Genomic DNA, 18562 nt, shown 5'->3' with positions numbered 1-18562 from the left:
AAAGAATAATTTTTTTAAAAAAAATTAAAATTTTAAAACTTTAAATGTTAGATGTTGTTTGTCAAAGGCCTGCATTTGGTCAAGGTGCTGCTGGTGTTGTTCTGAGTATGGACAAATATCAGGGCAGTCCTCTGTTTGGAGGTACTGCCTATTGCTATCATTATTTAGAATTTAAAATTTTAAAATTTTATTTTTTAAAAAACCCAGGATTTTCTCCTCCCACTAAGTCTTGCCCAACTCACACAATCCTTTCAGCATTTGAAAAGGACACAGGAGATCTCCACAGCCAATTTCTACCCAAAGGCAGATGTTTGGGGTTCAGTAGGGCCACCCGCCCCCCATTAGGTTGTCACTTGGCCTCTTGTGACCATGGCTCCATCCCACAGAATCATGAGATTTGTCACTTTGTGAGGCACCAGCACTCTTTGGCAGAGGCTACAGACCTTGTAAAACCTCAAATGCCAGCTTTCCAATTGGATAGAGCTACAGCAGTCAAAATCTCACTGTCAAACTGGATCGCCATCTCAATGAATTTCAACACAGAGAAATGTAAGGTCAGTACCTTACATTTCTCTGTGTAGATCAAGGGAAGTAATAGTGCCACTCTATTCTGCTTTGGTCAGGCCTCACCTGGAATATTTAAGTTTATCGCATGGGACTTCAACCGTTCCCCAGCGCGTTCTAACGGGGGTCGAGCAGGGGCGTGCATGGAGCGCGATGGGCACCGGATGGGGCCCAAAATGTGACTTTATCGCACGGGGGGACGCTGACGCCGCCGCCGCGCGTTCCCATCGCGTCCCAATTCGGTTCCAGAGGGCGCCATTTCTGGAAACTGTTTCCAAGCGTCCCCAGAAATGGCGCCCTCTGGAACCGAATTGGGACGTGATGGGAACGCGCGGCGGCGGCGGCGGTGTCCCCCCGTGCGATAAAGTCGCGTTTTGGGCCCCATCCGGTGCCCATCACGCTCCGTGCGCGCCCCCGCTCGCCCCCGTTAGAACGCGCTGGGGAACGGTTGAAGCCCCATGCGATAAACTTCATTGTGTCCAGTTCTGGGCACCACAATTCAAAAAAGATGTTGAGAAACTGGAGTATGCCCAAAGGAAGGCCACCAAAATGGTGAAGGGTCTGGAAACCATGCCTTATGGGGAGCGACTCAGGGAGCTGGGGATGTTTAGCCTGGAGAATAGAAGGTTAAGAGGTGATATGATAGCCCTGTTTAAATATTTGAAGGGAAGTCATATTGAGGAGGGAGCAAGCTTGTTTTCTGCTGCTCCAGAGAAACACTGAACAATGGATGCAAGCTACAGGAACAGAAATTCCACCTAAACATTAGGAGGAACTTCCTAACTGTAAGAGCTGTTAGACAGTGGAATAAACTGTCTCAGAGAGAGGTAGAGCCTCCTTCTTTGGAGGTTTTTAAACAGAGGCAGGACAGCCATTTGTCAGAGGTGCTTTGATACTATGTTTCTGCATGACAGGAGGTTGGAGTGGTTGGCCCTTGGGGTCTCTTCCGGTCTATGATTCTGTGATTCTACAGTGTGGATGCAGTCATGCCACTGAAGTGTTCTCATTACAGGGACAGGCACAGGCTATCCTGAAAGAGTATGATCTGAATTCTATGGCTGTTTTTCCCCTGCGTAAATTGCCCTACAAAAATGGCTGGTATTTTTTGTCTGATGCTCATTGTCTGCAAGCCAACTGAAGCAGAATTGCATTGGATGCACATGGGACATTGTACATAGATGCATATGCTACTTTTGGCTGGGCTTTCAGTTGTACAGTTGGTGGGGATTGGTTTAGTTGCGCGATTTTGTCATTCCACAATGGGAGAAAGGGAGGATATAAATAAAATAAAACAATGGTCAGAATCCTGCTATCAGGACACCTCTCAGTTTTCTCTTCTGCAAACTAAACTAAACATACCTAGTTCCTTCAGTAATTCCCCATAAGGCTTAGTTTTCAGACCTTTAATCATCTTGGGCCTCATTCCCACTAGGTTTTAAACTGGTTTGCAAATCGTTTTGAAGCAGTTTAAATGACCCTGGCTCGCACTTGAACTGAAGCGATTCAGAGAGGGGAGCTATGCACTAGACTGTCTTTTTGACATTGTTTTTTCCCACGTCTTTTTGGATAAATCAATTCCACGCAAGTGTGAACCAGATGTGGATCAGCATCGATATACTATGACATGATAAGAGGTCGCCGGGTGGGGAAGCAGAAATTAACAATTTGTGTCTGCCCACCCTTCAACCCTCATACGGAAGTACATAAATGTGGTTGCACTGATGGACGGGGGGGGGGGGGGAATCCCACTGAAAACGCTTCAAATGGAATCGATTCATTTGCCAATGTGAACTAGATGTGGGTTATTTTGAGAGTCCCGTAGGAAACGGTTCAAACTGAATCGATTCATTCATCAATGTGAACCACAAGTGGGTTATTTTATTTTATTTTATAGCAAGAAAATATGATCGGGGCAAATGTAGTGTGAACCACACTCCACTGCTGAACCGATCCATTGATTCGGATTGCAAAATGATTCATTTGTAAGTGGGAATGAGGCCTTGGTCACCTTTAATCAGGATTGAAAGCAGTCCATGTGAAAAGGATCTAGGGAGTCTTAGTATACCACAAGCTAAACATGAGTCAACAGTGTGGTTGGCCAAAGAAACCAGTGCAGTTCTGGGCTGTTTCACCAGGAGTATAGAGTCCAGCTTAAAAGAAGTAGTAGTGCCCCTCTATTCTGGTTTGGTCAGATCTCACTTGGAATATTGTGTCAAATTCTGGGCACCACAATTCAAGAAGGATGTTGAGAAGCTGAAGCATGTCCAGAGGAGGGTGACCAAAATGGTACAACATCTGGAAACTGCTAGGCCCTATGAGAATGGCTCCGGGAGCTGGGTACTTTTAGTCTGGGGAAGAGAAGGTTAAGAGCTGATATGATAGCCAGGTGTGATGAAGTCACTGGGCAGACTTGGTTTCCTCACAGCAAATCCTGGTTTGGGCCGACTGTGAAGGAAGAACTGCCAGGGAAGGAGTAGATATAAAAGGGCGAAGTAAGGCCCTCAACAGTCCAGCATTATACGCCAGCCTCAGGGCAAAGTGGGCCATGGCGTCTGCATGCCGGCTGCCCGGACTCCATTCCCAAGCTGTCCCCATGCCGCCCACTTCACCAGATGGCAGGCAGCATCGTGCTGAGTCTTTGGCGCAGTGCTTACATGCACTGTACTGAAGAAGCATCAAACAGCCATTGTGGTGGCAGCTAGGGCACCCTTTCTGCGGTGCAAAAATTACCTGCTTTTTGTGGCTTCTTTTTGCGCTGCAGAAAGGCCAGATCAGGACTGCAGCATGTAGTTGCTGTGGCCCCACTCCGGCAAGGAAAGGGGCAGCTGCAGGCTGCTCCAAAGGGTCAGCCTGTTGAGCCTCTAAGTGACTAGGAAGTCTGTTAAGTTCAATTCAGTTGAGTTCAGTGCAGAGCAATTCAGTGGGAGTTGAGGGGAATTTAAGAGAGGTGATAATGCCTGGTGGCGCAGTGATTAAATGCCTGTACTGCAGCCACTCACTCACAAACCATAAGGTTGCGAGTTTAATATCAGCCAGGGGCTTAAGCTTGACTCAGGCTTGCATCCTTGCTCGCTAAAATGAGTACCCAGCTTGTTGGGGGCTATTACCTTACTTTGTAAACCACTTAGGGAGTGCTTAAGTGCACTGATAAGCGGTATAGAAATGTCCTTCTATTGCTATTGTTAAGAGAGTTGAGAGGAGTTTGAAGGGATTGAGTTGAGAAAAGAATACTGAATGGGAGAGAAAGTGTATTGGAGATTGTAAAGAGGAAATGGAAATGCCCGCAACAGTTATATTTACATACTCTTACCACCTTGGAACTGTTCTACCTAAGCTGCATTCTTGCTAAATGTTATTCAGTAAAGTCAATGTTTATTTGTTACAACAGAAGCCTTGGCCTGCAGGAATTCTAAACCCTATAGGAGCATATAAACATGCTACCAACAATATTAAATTTATAAGAGGAAGACACTTGGGGCCCTAGCCTTATATATTTAGCAAACGTTTATAAAGGGTGGATGTTGGGCAGGTGTCATTGACGAGGGGCCTTCTAACAGAGAAGAGGTAAAAGATAACTGCTTCTAAAAGGGGATCTAAAAGGGGATTTCATCTAAAAAATTTAGATTTTTAGATTTTAGATTTGTGGTGGCTTAGTGGTTAAGATGCCAAGTCTGCTGATCGTAAGGTCAGAAGGTTGACAGTTTGAGGCCCAAGTGCCACATGATGGGGTGAGCTCCTGCCACCAGTCCCAGCTTCTGCCAACCTAGCAGTCTGAAAGCATGCAAATACAGGTAGATAAATAGGTAGATAAACTTCAGTGGGAAGGTAACAGCATTTTGTGCAGTCATGCTGGCCATGTGGCAACCAGAGTAGTCTTTGGACAACACTGGCTCTTTGCCTTAGTAATGAAATGAGCACCGCTTCCTACAGCCAGTTATGTCTAGACAGTCATGTCAAGGGAAAACTTTTACCTAACCTAAAAGGTAACTTCAAGGCAGAGATAGAGGGTCATGCCTTACACCAATATTTGAAAGGGATGTCATACTGATGATGGAGCAAGCTTGTTTTCTGCTGCTCCAGAGACTAGGGCATAGAGCAATGGATTCAGGCTACAGGAAAAGAGATTCCATCTAAGCATTAGGAAGAACGTACTGTAAGAGCTGTTTGACAGTGGAATAGATTGCCTTGAAGAGGGTTGGGGGTCTCTCTCTTTGGGGGCCTTTAAACAGAGTTTGGATGGGCATATCTCTGGAGTGATTGATTTGTGTATTCCTGCATGGCACGGGGCTGAACTGGATGGCCCTTGTAGTCTCTTCCAACACTATTGTTCTTTGAATAACATAAGGGCTGAAAAGACAATCGATGCAGCACTTAGTAGGCAGAAGCTTAAGCTACTCAACTCCCACATTGGATCCTGACCACCTAAAAAAAAGTTTTTCCTGATATTATTAGGCTTTGACAGCACCTGTGCTTCTCTCTTCTCCAGATTGACAGCATGCAAGCTGTGTTACATTGTCCCAACGTGCTGGTCTGTGTCGGCCGGGAGCCCTTCAAACCAATGGTGAAGGAGAACCCCAGGAAACACTCTTCAGAGAAATTGCCTGGCCTGGCTTCCCGATCCAGCAGCAACAACAATGGTGAAAACCAAGAAAGTAAGAAAGATGGCAGCCAGCTAGATGTGGGTTGGTCTTCTCCATGGGTGTCCATCGCTGTGATTGGGTTCTCTTTCAGCAGTGTGGTGAATCTATTCTGGGGTTTAATCTGAAATTTGAAGGAATTATCCAAGCCACTGAACCTCTCTGAAGTTCAGATTTAGGCCTTGCCACCATGGGCCAAAAGGTCTGCCCCTCACTTCTGGCATTGTCCTGCTCCTCAGTATTCTTCAGCAACACTAGCTAGGGGCTGCTGGAACTTGCAGTCCAACAATACCTGGAAGGCCATAGGTTACTATAAAGTAACACAGTGGTCCAAATGTTGTTCAAAATGAGTCCCATTTGGGTTTTTTAAAAAGGGGGGAAATGCTGCTTATCTAATGGAACACTAATGTGCCTCACATTGGTATCCTCCAATCACTTCAGTGAATTATAAATTAGAGCTTGGAAAAGTTGTGGACTATATCTATAGGTACTGTAGTTCAAACTGATTCCAGCTTGTCTTCTTCACTGTATCCTCCTCATAAACCATACCAAGCTACCTTCCCCTCCCCTGTGTGACATTTTCTGTTTGAGGTTTGATGAATTTGAATTCAGTCGTTTGCAAAAACAACAAAACCACACAATTTCAACCTCTCATTGGAAAGAAGTGCTTCTTATGTTGCTTGCTAGACCTTTCCAAGGTGAAGATATACAGGAGTTTATCACACAGGAGGAAAGCGTCCTTCTCCCATCATTAAATCATGTTGATGGTGCAATTGGGTGGGAGATTATCACATCCACACACACTTATCCCATTGTTCTCCCATCCGTAAACAGTAATGGACCTGTCATTTGGTAAAAACAGAAACTCCCATTATCACCACATGACGGGTCCATTACTCCTTACGTATGGGAGAAGAACAGGATAAGTGTGTGTGGTGTGATAATCTTCCCACGATCACGTCATTAACACAATTTAATGATGGGAGAAGGACGCTTGCCCCCTCCCTGTGATAATCTCCACAGTCTTTATTGCACTCCTGCTATTTAACTGCTCTGAGGCAATAAAACAAACAAAACCTTCCAGAACATCCATTTTCAAATTTTGCAAATGAACTATCTGAAAAATTCTCACACCTGGTTGATCATGTGGCAAATTTCTCAGCTCGTACATAAAAATTAAAGGGGTTGAGACATCTATTATCCATATGTTTAGCAAACTGCAACAAATGATCATCACATGCCTACTTTCCTGTTGCTCTGGATCTTCCAGGGAGATCTGGAGCCCTCTGTTTCTGCACCATAGCAGGTGTCTGCACAGGCATCCCACTCGGCCATTGGCATGTCTGCCACCACCTTAAGTCACTCATCTTGAAGTCAGAATGAGCACCTCGTTCTGACCTCAAAAACAAGTGATTCATGGCTGTGGAAGATGCTCCAGGTGGGCTGACAGCTGCCATGGTGTGGAAATGGAGGATAAAGTAATGGAGGGAGGTCAAGGTAGTTGTGGGGTCCAGGTACTTTGGGCTGCCCCTAGAGTATCCTTTCCAGCACCAACAAGGCCTTAGAAACAGAGTGGATTCACTGTCCCCACTGATACAGAAGCAACCAATAGTCACTGGTATGGCCATGTCTGAAGAATGTATTGCCATCCCTCCATCTATAGGTCTTTGGGCTGACAACAACCTAGTCCAGGGACCCTTTTATACTACACGGTTATACCACTGTGATTTCACTTTAACTGCCATGGCTGCATCCTGTGGAATCCTGGGAGTTGTAGTTTAGGAAGGTATTGTAGTGCTATAACTGTGCAGTGTAGAAGGGCCCCTGAATTCTGACATTTATGGCTAAGCTAGGTAGGATAGGCCTGAATCCTGTTAATTAGGTCTAATTTTTTTTTAGGGTAGATCCGTTGACTTAATTGTTGACTAGTGAGTCAACATATAAATATAGTATATCAATCAAATTAGCGTATTCTATTTTGGGCTAACAAGCAGGTTCAGTCTAGTCTTGATTTTTTTGTTGCTCAAGCACTTATAACAATAGCCTTCATAACCTTTCTTAGCCCAGAGAGTCAAAAAATGCAGACTGCTGAGTGAATCATAGAATCATAGAGTTGGAAGAGACTGCAAGGGCCATCCAGTCCAACCCCCTTCTGCCATGCAGAAAATCTAAATCAAAGCATCCCCGATAGATGGCCATCTAGCCTCTGCTTAAAGACCTCCAAGGAAGGAGACTCCACTACACTCCGAGGGAGTTTGTTCCACTGGAACAACAGACCCACTCTAGCAGTTTTTCATCCCTACTAAGAACAGGTTTTTTGCAAAGTTAAGGAGTCTTAATTGCCAGTTCAAGAAGTATTTTGACTGAAACTGTTGATGTCTTATGTACTCCTAAATTCCCCCACAGAAGCAGTTGGACATTTCTGTAAGATGTGGGATGTCCATGTTTAGTTCAAGGTTGTAGTATCAGGGTTGCACATGTTGTGTGCCAGTATGCATGTATGCACATTACCCATTTTATTGGAATTTTGGTTGCACATTTGGTGTCTTGTTTCAGTTGCTCAGCTGTGCCATTCAGCAGAATGGTTGTATAATACAGTTCATACAGAACTCCAGATGTGAAAATTTATGCTATGTGGCCCCAGTGTAAGATCTAATGTGGAATAAAAGGATATATTTTCAATAAATTTAGTCTCTTGTCCCTAAAATCCTGGAGCTGCAGGAAACTGAACCCATATATGTTAATTTTAAATGATGAATTTTAAATGTGGATTGTTTTAATACATACACATCTTGTCTGTTCTTTAAACTGATACATGCTTTTAACTGATGTTGTATTTTAACTGAGATTATGTATTTGTTGGTCTGTTATTGTATTATTATTATTATTATTTCCCTAAGACAAACACATATTAAAATAATCCACATTTAAAATTCATCATTTAAAATTTACAATATAGGTTCAGTTACCAGGATCTCACGGATTATTACAGTTGGATCTCTGTTTTTACGGGGGATCCGCTCCGGATCCTACCCATGAAAATGGAGACTTGCCAATATTCAAGCACCATAGACTTGAGTGGGGCACGTGCCCACAAGCGCACACAGGGCGTGTGCCATGGGGGCACGCTCCATTGAAAATTATGGAGGTCGCCCCTCTGTGAATATTGAAGACCACAGACCTCAAGTCCATGAGAAAGGAGGGCAACTGTATTATATTCTTGACCATACAAAGCATGTGCCTGATCACTGGGCTATGGTATTTTTGTTGTCACTGGACATTCAGCACTTTTGGTCCATATTCTTATAATATCTGTTTTCTATTTTCTCATTCCTTACTCCACCTCCCCCACCTCACCTGTAAACTACAGTGAACTTTGGACTGGAAACCAAAAAGAGTGTGATGCACCCACGGTCATCTCTGAGCAATCGGTCTGCAAGGTTTTCCTTGTCATCAGAAAAATCCTCCACAAATGGCCTAACAACGTCCTCGGAGAATGGCGGTCCATTTCCACGCAACTGTCCACACTTTAAAGCTGGGGAGTTGGCCCATTCCTTAGTCAATGATGACATAGAGAAGAAGGTGCATGTGAATAAGGATGGCAGCTTGTCTGTTGAGATGAAAGTCCGCTTCCGTCTGCTCAATGATGAGACTCTCCAGTGGTCAACGCAGATCAAGAAGTCCAGCCTGATGAATAAAATACCCTGTGAAGAACTGAGCATCAACCATGACAATGGACTGGAATCAACAGAGAACCCTGAGGTTAGCTCAGAGCTGGATGACTCTTTCTATCCCTGTGACGCTGACTCTTACATGTCCAATCTTGATGAGTCTGAGAATGATGAGGCTCGTTGCCACAAATGTGGCAAGCTGTGCAAAGACTATGACATTTGGAAGAATCCCATGCACACTTCTCAGAAAGAAGAGCAGGGGGTGAAGAGCACATGGTACACCCATTCTTCATGCTCAAGCACTTCATCTCACCGGAGGGTCATCCGTAAAAAGGTAGCCTCCGTTGACAGCATCCATACCTCATCCAGCGGAGAGGAATATTCTAAACATGTGGTGCGAGAGTCTTCTCATTATTCAGAAACTGTAGAGAATATGGTGGAGTACCATTCGGTCAAAAACTGCTGCTGTCAACATGGTTGCAACCAGACCAACACAAACCAAAGGGGGTCTCCTGAGGAAATGGATGCCATAGCCAACTCAGCCCATTCACAAAACGAAGAGGAAACCACCGTGGAGGGAGGAGGAGATGAAGGCAAAGACAGCCGACCTGGGAGCAGCAAATCAAAATCCTCTCAACGATCAGCAGAAAGCCAGATAAGAGTGTGTGAGGAGACCAGCAGTTTGGCCAGAACATTTTCGTCTAGTAGCATCAAGGAAAGAGGAGAGGTGGAAGATGTTGCCAGCTCCTCCCCCACTCCAAACAGTGTCTACAGCAAATCCAGCAAGGGCAGCCTACTTGACGGTGCAAAGGAGAATGCTGATGAGGTTTCTGAAAATGATCAAGTGATTTCTTCTTTCTCCACAGATTCATGCCCTAAAAAAGATGCTGCAGAGGAAGAAGCTGAAAAGGAGGATGAAGAGATCAATGAAATCTATTCCGTTTCAGAAAATCCAGGATCCAGTCCATCTGTCAAAGATGAAGTCAGTGACTGCGGAGGATGCTCTACAGCAAGGTCATTTGGGACAGACTCTTGTGCTGGAAACAACCCGAGGAGTGACAGTGATGAAATACACCTGTGTAGCGCTGCTTCGGTTTCCTCCAGGAAGAGCAAGCGCAGCCAAAATCACCTGGAGGTAGCATCCAACAGGTCTGTTGGATCATCTAGAGGGTCCACCTCCAGTAAGACAAAAAAGAAGAAGTCAAAAAGTTCTTTCCCTGCAGAAGATGCAAGCTCCAGCAGCAGGGCTTCATATTATTCCAGAAGCTCATATGAAGCAGAGAAAAGAGATTCAAAAGCTCACGCATCCCAAGATTCAAGTTCTCCTCACTCACATATGTCATCTTTAAGTGAGGGGGCAGCTCCTCCAGCTTACAATGAGGAGAGCACCAGCAGTACTTCTAAGTGCTACAGCAAGTCATCCCAAAACAGCCAGAGGGAGAACCAGGCAGATAACTCCAGCAAGATATCATCCCTTTGTTCCAGCTTCTCAGACAGCAATGGGAAAAATGGAGTTGGAATTCCCAAAGTTAGTTCTCCAGAGAAATCGTCAAGTCTGGGAAGTATGTCAGAATCCACCTGCTCCAAATGTGGCCATGTAACGAAAACCTGTCATGATGATCTTCGGAGCGCTAGTTCAAGGGTTTCTTCATATTCTGAAGGTAGGAGCGGATATGCAGAGACTGAGGCTTCAGGGAGAAGCGATGATGCTTGCTCACAGTCGAGTGTGGCCCTGTCTTCCAAGCCAAAACGAAAGAAAAACAGCAGCCTTTATGGTGATATGGAGCGCGCTAGCCAAGTTTCAGCCTCTGAGTCTGCATCCATGTACAGTTTGCGCTTTCCTGCCCCTCCAAAAGGGAGGCCCAGTAGCAGAAAAGGTAGGACCATGCTTCTGAAGAAGAGCTCTCAAGGGACCAGTGCATGCACAGAATCAGAAGTAATTGCAGATAAGGAGGAGAAAGAAGCAACTGCTTCACAGTCACCTGAGACAGAGGTGGTACATGAGCCAGAGAATACAGCTGAACCTTTGAACACAGAGAAAGCGTCATTCCAGGAGAGGATCCAAGAAGAGGCAGAAGGTGATGATGGAGTCATTCCTTCTTCTTTGCCAAATGCCTCTCCAGAAGAAGTTGTGCATGAATGGTTGAGGAAGATTCCTTCAGAGACCCTACTAATGAAATGCGAGATGCAGGATGACAGGGATGGTGAAGATTTAGATGCAGAAGTACCAGGCTGTTCGAGCAGCCAGGAACTGTTGGAGATAGAATCAGAAGGGAATAAAGAGGACATCAAGGAAGGTGAAAGCACAGTGAAGGCTGTTGAGGCAGCTGCAGAAGGAGCAGAGGAGGAGGTGGTTGAAGAGCAATCAAAGGAAGATCTCAATGCGGAGACAGCTTCTGAAGCTGTGTTAGAAGAGGCAGAAGCTGGAGAAGCAAAGTGCAATCACGCTGTCCTCTCCAGCCAAAACAACCACAAAAAAGATTTACCTAACACTATACAGACCTCTGTGCAGATCATGAAAGCGCTGCTGGCATCCAAGCAAGAGCCAAAGATGGACCGATCGCATAGTTTGCCAGAGGTGTCCCCTACAATGGGGAGAAAACTCAGCAACTCAGCCAATATTTTGATCACTTGCCTTGCCAGCCTTCAACTCCTTGATGAAGAACTGGACCCATCAAGCAAATCAAACAAATGCCTCAACAGGCCAAGATATACAGAGCTATTGAACATTTTCCAGGCCCTCTGGTGTGGGTGCACATCAGAAAGCGGGGACCCAAGTTCCGGTGTGGAGAAGGAAAGCCAGGCAAAAGTGCCCTCTGCTTTCAAAGGGCACTGCTCAAAAGACGGTGACTTCACTCCTATGTCTTCTTCGGGAGTTGATGTGAGTAGCGGTGATGGAGGCTCAAGGGAAGGAAGTGTGGCCGGAGGCCGGGATCGTGCCTTGTCCCAAGAGAAAACAGAGGAAGCCAAAACCATTGAGGAAGACGCAGAAAATACAGAGGTAGAAGCTGATAATGAGGACAACCAAGGCGATGCTTCTCAGCCACCAACAGTACACTCCAAAACAGAAGGAGGAGAAAAAGTGGAATCTGCTGGTGGGGAGGAAGCAGCTGAAGCTGAGGAAGACCAAGGCAATGACTGTGAAACAGGGCAGGGGGTCGAAAAAGAAATAGCCGAAGAGGAAGAGGTCAAAGAAGACAGCAAGCAAGAAGATGAAGATGTAGAATGTGGAGAAACAGATGCTACTATCCAAGTAGAAGCCCAAGATGACGGCATTGTTAAAGAAATAGAAGACAGCCCTAGTCAAGAGAATGATGACAGAGTGACTGAAGAGCCAAGTAACCTTGAAGCAACTGAAGAGCCAAGCAGCCATGATGCAACTGAAGAGCCAAGCAATCTTGAAGCAACTGAAGAACCAAGCAGCCACGAAGCAACTGAAGAACCAAGGAACCTTGAAGCAACTGAAGAGCCAAGCAACCTTGAAGCAGAGGAAGAGGCAAGCAACCTTGAAGGAGAGGAAGAGCCAAGCAACCTGGAAGCAGATGAAGAGCCAAGCAACAATGAAACAAATGAAGAGGCAAGCAAACCTGAAGCAACTAAAGAGCCAAGCAGCCATGAAGTAATTGAAGAACCAAACCACAATGACCCATGTACCAAGGAGGCTAATGACACAGAAGAGCCTGAAACGAAAGGGGCAAAGCAGCTGGTGGCCATGTCTGACGCTGATACTCAACCTAGTGATGCCATTGTTCCCCACCAACCCTCAGTGAAAGTTTCCCCCATGATCCAACAGAGATCCATCGACCCTGACCCTGTCTGGGTGCTGAAACTTCTCAAGAAGATTGAGCTGGAATTCATGACTCACTACGTCAGTGCCATGAATGAGTTCAAAGTGAAGTGGAACCTGCCAAACACTGATGAGGTGAACCAGATGGTTTCTGAGTTGAAGGAAGAAGTGCGTAAGAGAATAAAAACAAGTATTGAGAAGGAGTTAAGGAAAATCAAAAGCCGAGCAGGTAGGAGGATCCCAAGACCTCCAGATGAGGAGCTACGCCACGAATCTACCTTTCAGGTGGAAAACCGAAGACGCCGTTTGCAAAGCATACGTAAAATGTCCCTGTACAGTGGCCGGTCTGCAAACCAGAGTAACCAGCAAGAGACAAGAGAGGTATCTTATGAGGTAGATGAAGATTTTATTTTTAGTACCATTAGAGATGATGTTAGTGAGCTACCCAGTGAGGAGGAGTATTGCCCATGTGATGCCTGTATCAGGAAGAAGATGGAGGCTAGAGTCATACGAGGCCCAGTGGTTCCACCAGTTGCAGCCAATGCACCAGTTGTGAAGGCATTTGACCTCCAGCAGATCCTGAAGATGAAGAAAGGTAGTGTTCCTGAAAAGATGGCAGAGCAAAGTATCGCTGAGGAGGGTCTGGATGAAGAAGCTGGAGAGGAGACTGCTGAAGCTGAAGCCAGTCAGGAAACAGAACCTGATGAGGGAAAAGAGGTGGGTGAGACCAATGGTAAAGAAGAAGAGCAGGAAATGAAAGAAGATGAAGAAGAAGCTCTCCCAGAAGGAGAGGAAGTATCCGAAACTCCAAACTGTGAAGAAGCAGAGGGAGTGGAAGCAACAAATGAAGAAGCAGAGGAGGAAACAAAAGAGGAAGTGGGAGAAGAAGAAGATGAGGGGAAGAAAGAGGAAGTGGAAGGAGAAGTAGTGGAGGAAGAAGAAAAGGAAGAGGAAGTAGGTGAGAAAGAGGAAGAAAAGGAGGAGGAAGATGCAAAGGAGGAGGAGGATCTTGATCTGAAAGTAGAAGATGAGGAAGAAGGAAAAGAAGTTGAGTCTATGAAAGAAGAAAATGAGGAAAAAGAAGTAGAAGAGGGGGAAGTAACTGAAGAAGAAGAAAAGGAGGAGAAAACGAGTGTGAAAGAGGAAGAAGAGGAGGAAGAAGAAGCAAGAGGAGAAGAATTGGAAAGAGAAGAAGAAAAGGAAGAGAAAGAAACTGAGGAAGAGGAGGAAGTGGAAGCAGGAGAGGAAAAGGAGGAGGTGTCTGTGAAAGAGGAAGAAGAAGAAGAGAAGGAGGAAATGGAAGAAGAAAAGGAAGAAGGGCCTGTAAATGAGGAAGCAGAAGAGGATGCAGTAGAGGAAAAGGAAGAGGGAATAGATGAAGATGAGCAGGGAGGAGAAGAAGTGGCTCATGATGAAAAGGAAGAAGAAGAGGAAGAAGGGTCAGTGAAAGAGGAAGCAGAAGAGGATGCAGTAGAGGAAAAGGAAGAGGGAATAGATGAAGAAGAGCAGGGAGGAGAAGAAGTGGCTCATGATAAAATGGAGGAAGAAATGGAAGAAGGGTCTGTGAAAGAGGAAGCAAAAGAGGATGCAGTAGAAGAAACGGAAGAGGAAATAGGTGAAGAAGAACAACAAGAAGAAGTGGCTCATGATGAAATGGAGGAAGAAAAGCAGGAGGAATCTGTGCAAGAAGAAGAAGAAGCAAAAGACGAAATAGTAGAAGAAGAAAAAGAGGGAGAGGAAGAAGAAGAAGAAGAAAAACAAGAGGGGGGAGAAAAAGTGGCTCGTGAGGATAATAATGAGGAAGTAGAAGACGAAAGTGAAGTACAAAAAGAAAGGAATGAAGAAGAAGAGAAAAATGCAGATAAAGCACAAGAAGAAACACAAAAGGAAGATCAAGAAGCTGAAAAAGAACCCCAAATGGAAGATGAAATGGATGATGCAGCAGTAGAGCCAGACGCAGAGGAAGGAGAGAGCCAAAAAGATGCATCCGAATGTGTAGGAAATGCTGGCGATTTGGGAGGCTCTGAAGCAGAAGCTGCAGGAACAGAAAATGAAATTGAGGAAGATACTCACGCTAGTGATGGAGAGGAGACTGAGAAGGATGATGCCAAGCCTGAAGAAGAATGTGAGGCTTCTTCAGAAACAGCAGCAGCAGAAGAAGAGGGTGAGAACAAGGAAGGGGATGATGAAGCTGGGGAGAAGGAAGAGGAAGCGGTGGGAGAAGAGAGCAATGAACCTGCTCAGGCTGAAGGAGATGAAGAAGACCCTGCAATAGCTTCAGGAGAAGAAGAAGATGGTGGGGAACCTAGTGAAGCTATAAGGAACCGCCGAAAAGCTTCGGCCATCTCATCCATGGGGAATTGTTCACAGCAATCCCAAAAAGGATCTGAGGATGGGAACGATGGAGAAGATGGTAAGGAAGAGGCTGATATGGACAAAGATGGTAATGCTGGTGAAGAGGCTGAAAGCAACACAGAGAATAAGTATGCAACTATGTATCCTGACATCGAAGAAGAGGATGAAGAGGAAGAAGATCGAGCATCCTCCCTGGGAAGTGGTGGGAAGGGAGAAGAACCCAAAACTGATGAACATGAAGAGGACAATAGCCAGGTCTCTAAAAAGAAGGATGAGAATTCAGAGGCTATTGATCAAGATGACCTAGACTTTTAGGGGAAACCACACTGAAGATTCTGGGGTCCTTTCGGAGAAACACTCCTATGATGTTAGACTCTTTATTTCAACAGAGTATACTGAACTTTTTAAAAAGTATATATCTCAGTATATTTTCCATGTGAATTTTGTGTAAAAGTGAGTGTGCTCCTCTTCTTTTTTTGGAGGATCGGTGCACTTGTAAAGACATAGCAAAATATCTGCAATGGAGATGTCTGCTGTCTTTTGTGGAGAAGTTTCCTCTTGCTTGTCCTTTTGCACTGGATCTTTTGACATGGAACATATTTGCACTGAATTCAAATTGTCAGTGTTTACATTTGAGAAGGATGTATATACAGTAGTGACTGGTGACATTCACAGAGTTCATCTGTAGTAATCTGCGAGACAGAGTTAGGAAGTTGATGATTGGAAAGATTTTGGCCGAGACCTTGGAGAACTGCTACCAGCCAGAGTAGAACATATTAAATTATATGGACTTAAGAGTCTGAACTGATATAATAATTGAAAATTTGCATTCATTCCAGCTGCACTCCTGAACACACTCTAGTAACTAGAGAGTAAGTCCTGTTGCATTTAGTGGAACTTACTTCTGAGTAAACATATTTCAGACTGTGCTGTCAATGTGGTATCTTTCAATGTATCTATCTGTTTTCTTTTTAATTTTCTTTTTATGCACACACAGAGAGAACTGAGGTATTTCAGAGTTTTTTGGTTAGTTAACTTGAGCCTCTCAGGGGCTGAACAGACCTGCCCTAAGGGGCAGCCTGCAACCACTTCTTTGTCCGCCTGGTCGGGGCTGCGGCAACTACACATGGTGGCCCTGATCTGGCCTTTCCACAGTGTAAAAAGGAGCCACGAAAAGCAGTTCCTTTTTGCGCTGTGGAAAGGGCACCATAGCCACTGGTGCCATGGCTTTTCAGCATTCCTTTGGCGTCGCATCATCTGGATGCAGTGCCAGAGGAGTGCCATGATGCCACCCACCATGCGGTCAGGCACATGGTGTGATGGCAGTGTCAGGGCAGCATTGGGGCATATGTCATGTGGATGCCACAACCCCACTCTGCCCTGAGGTCGATGTTTATCGCCAGTCTGTCAAGGCTGTCAGACTCTTTGTTGAAGTCCAGTTTTGTGTGCTGAAACTTAAAACCTGAATCTTCTTGGTAATCCCAGTTAAAGTAGACCCACTGAATAAAGTATACTGAATGGTAAGCCAAAACTTAGGTAAATTACACTGGTTCAGTATTGGAGTATTTGATTGCATCTGCACTGCAGAAATAATGCAGTTTGACACTGCTTTACCTTCCATGGTTCACTACTATGGAATTCTGGAATTTGTAGTTTTGTGAGAAATTTAGCCCTCTCCGTCAGAGAGTTCTGGTGTCACAACAAACTACAAATCCCAGGACTCCATAGCATTGAACCATGGAATTTAAAGCAGTGTCAAACTACATTGTTTCTGCAGTGCAGATGCAGCCTTTGTCTTTTTGGTTGACTTGTCTCTTATTTGTAGTTTTAGCAGTCCATAGTAAATGTAGAACTTTCCACCAGGTTTTCAAAACAGCAATAAGGAACAGATGAAATTCATGACATGCACGGTTGACAATCAGGAAGTAGTTGTTAAGAAGTTTGCATTCTACTTAAATATAACATGGAAAGTACAGTGGGCCCTTGGTATCTGCTGGGTTTCGATTCCAGGCCCCCCCTCGTGGATACCAAAATCCGTGGATGCTTAAGTCACATTAAATAGAATGGTATAGCAAAATTATGTCCCTTATATAAAATGGAAAAATCAAGGTTTGCTTTTTGGAATTTATATATTTTAAAAATATTTCCAACCCATGAATGGTTGAATCCGTGGATAAAGAATCCATAGATATAGAGGCCAACTATACTGATTTCATTTACCATAACCTAGCCATATTCTTTCTCTGCAAAATGAACATATTGTCCACATTAATCCATTACATGATGCACATTGTACTGTCTTTATGAGGGGCTCACATCTCAAAATATAGGGGGTGGGGGTGGGATTTGGTATCTTGTTCAGTCTGTAGAAGAGGAAAACTTTCCAGCCCTCAAATAAGGGACATCTCTTATAATAAGGCATATTTTATTATATCTGCCAGTTCCACAAGAGACTAGCATTTTGGATCTCAAATAAGGGCTATCCCTTATAATAAGGGACACCAAGCAATCCTCCCTCCAGCACCACATTTCAAATGAGTCGACAGAAAGAGAATCAATTTATTTGAAATGTGGCACTGGAGAAGAGTTCTATAGATGCCATGGACTGCCAAAAACCAAATACGTCTGAGAGCAAATCAAGTCAGAGTTCACCCTTGAAGCCAAAACCCAGGCGGGTTACAGACCGCCATAAGGGATGTCCTTAGGACGTCCCATTTTGAAAAAGGGGCGTCTCTTCCAGATGCCCCTACTCCTATTATGGACAGAGTCCGTAACAAGTGGCAGGGGCCTTTCCACACGGCCGCCGCCATATTGACATAGCAGACACTGTGCGTCCGCACATCACACCCTGGAAGTTACACCGCGAGTGCGCGACTAGCGCCTTGCAACGTCCAGCAGTATGTAACACGCCCAAGTCTTTCATACTTTAGACATAAGATGAAGTGACATGGCTTATTAGAAAATATCATAAGTCTTGGTAAATTTGAAGGGAGTAGGAAAAGAGGAAGAGCACAATTAGAAGTGAATTAATTCAATCAAGGAAGCTACAGCCTTTACTTTGCAAGAATAACTGTGTGCCATGGAAGGTCTCTCATTCATAGGTTGTCATAAGTTGAAGTTGGCCTGGTGACAATTGACAATAAACTCCAGATGGGACTAGCAATAGGATCACAAAGAAAATAAAAAATGTTGATCAACTAGAATGTGTCCATTGGAGTGAAGCAAACATTTCAGAGGGTCTGGAGAAACCATGTCCTATGAGGAAACATTGAAATATCTCGATACCCTTACTTTGGAGAAGAGGTAAAATCACAGCCTTCTGTATATATTCTGAATGCTATCACATAGATCAGTGATTCCCAAATTCTGGCTTTCCAGATGTTTTGGACTTCAGCTCCCAGAAGCCTTAGCCATCTTGCCAAATGGTCTGGAATCCCCCGAGCAGAAGTCCCAAACACCTGGAAAGCCAGAGTTTGAGAATCACTGACATAGATGATGGGCAGAGTTGTTTTCTCTTGTTCCAGTGAGTCAGATCAAAACGAGTGGAT

At 44.7% G+C, this 18562-nt stretch overlaps 1 protein-coding gene across 3 annotated transcripts in view; it reads left to right on the top strand.

The window, feature by feature from the left end:
• RP1L1 (RP1 like 1) overlaps positions 1-15599 on the top strand; it is a 69085-nt gene extending 53486 nt beyond the window's left edge. For all 3 annotated transcript variants that reach the window (XM_089528797.1, XM_089528796.1, XM_089528795.1), the window contains exons 3-4: positions 5051-5216; positions 8572-15599. In XM_089528797.1, the coding sequence (XP_089384923.1) occupies positions 5051-5216; positions 8572-15329 (6924 nt within the window). In that variant the 3' untranslated portion in view covers positions 15330-15599. The remainder of the gene's footprint in view (positions 1-5050; positions 5217-8571) is intronic.
• Positions 15600-18562: the final 2963 nt, after the last annotated feature.

This window comes from Sceloporus occidentalis, unplaced genomic scaffold (assembly GCF_023333645.1).
Source record: "Sceloporus occidentalis isolate IW3139 unplaced genomic scaffold, rSceOcc1.0.p SCAF_6, whole genome shotgun sequence".
In the NCBI taxonomy this organism is placed as follows: Eukaryota; Metazoa; Chordata; class Lepidosauria; order Squamata; family Phrynosomatidae; genus Sceloporus; species Sceloporus occidentalis.
The sequence above is the reverse complement of the archived record's forward strand: the minus strand, read 5'-3'. Positions and strand labels throughout refer to the sequence as shown.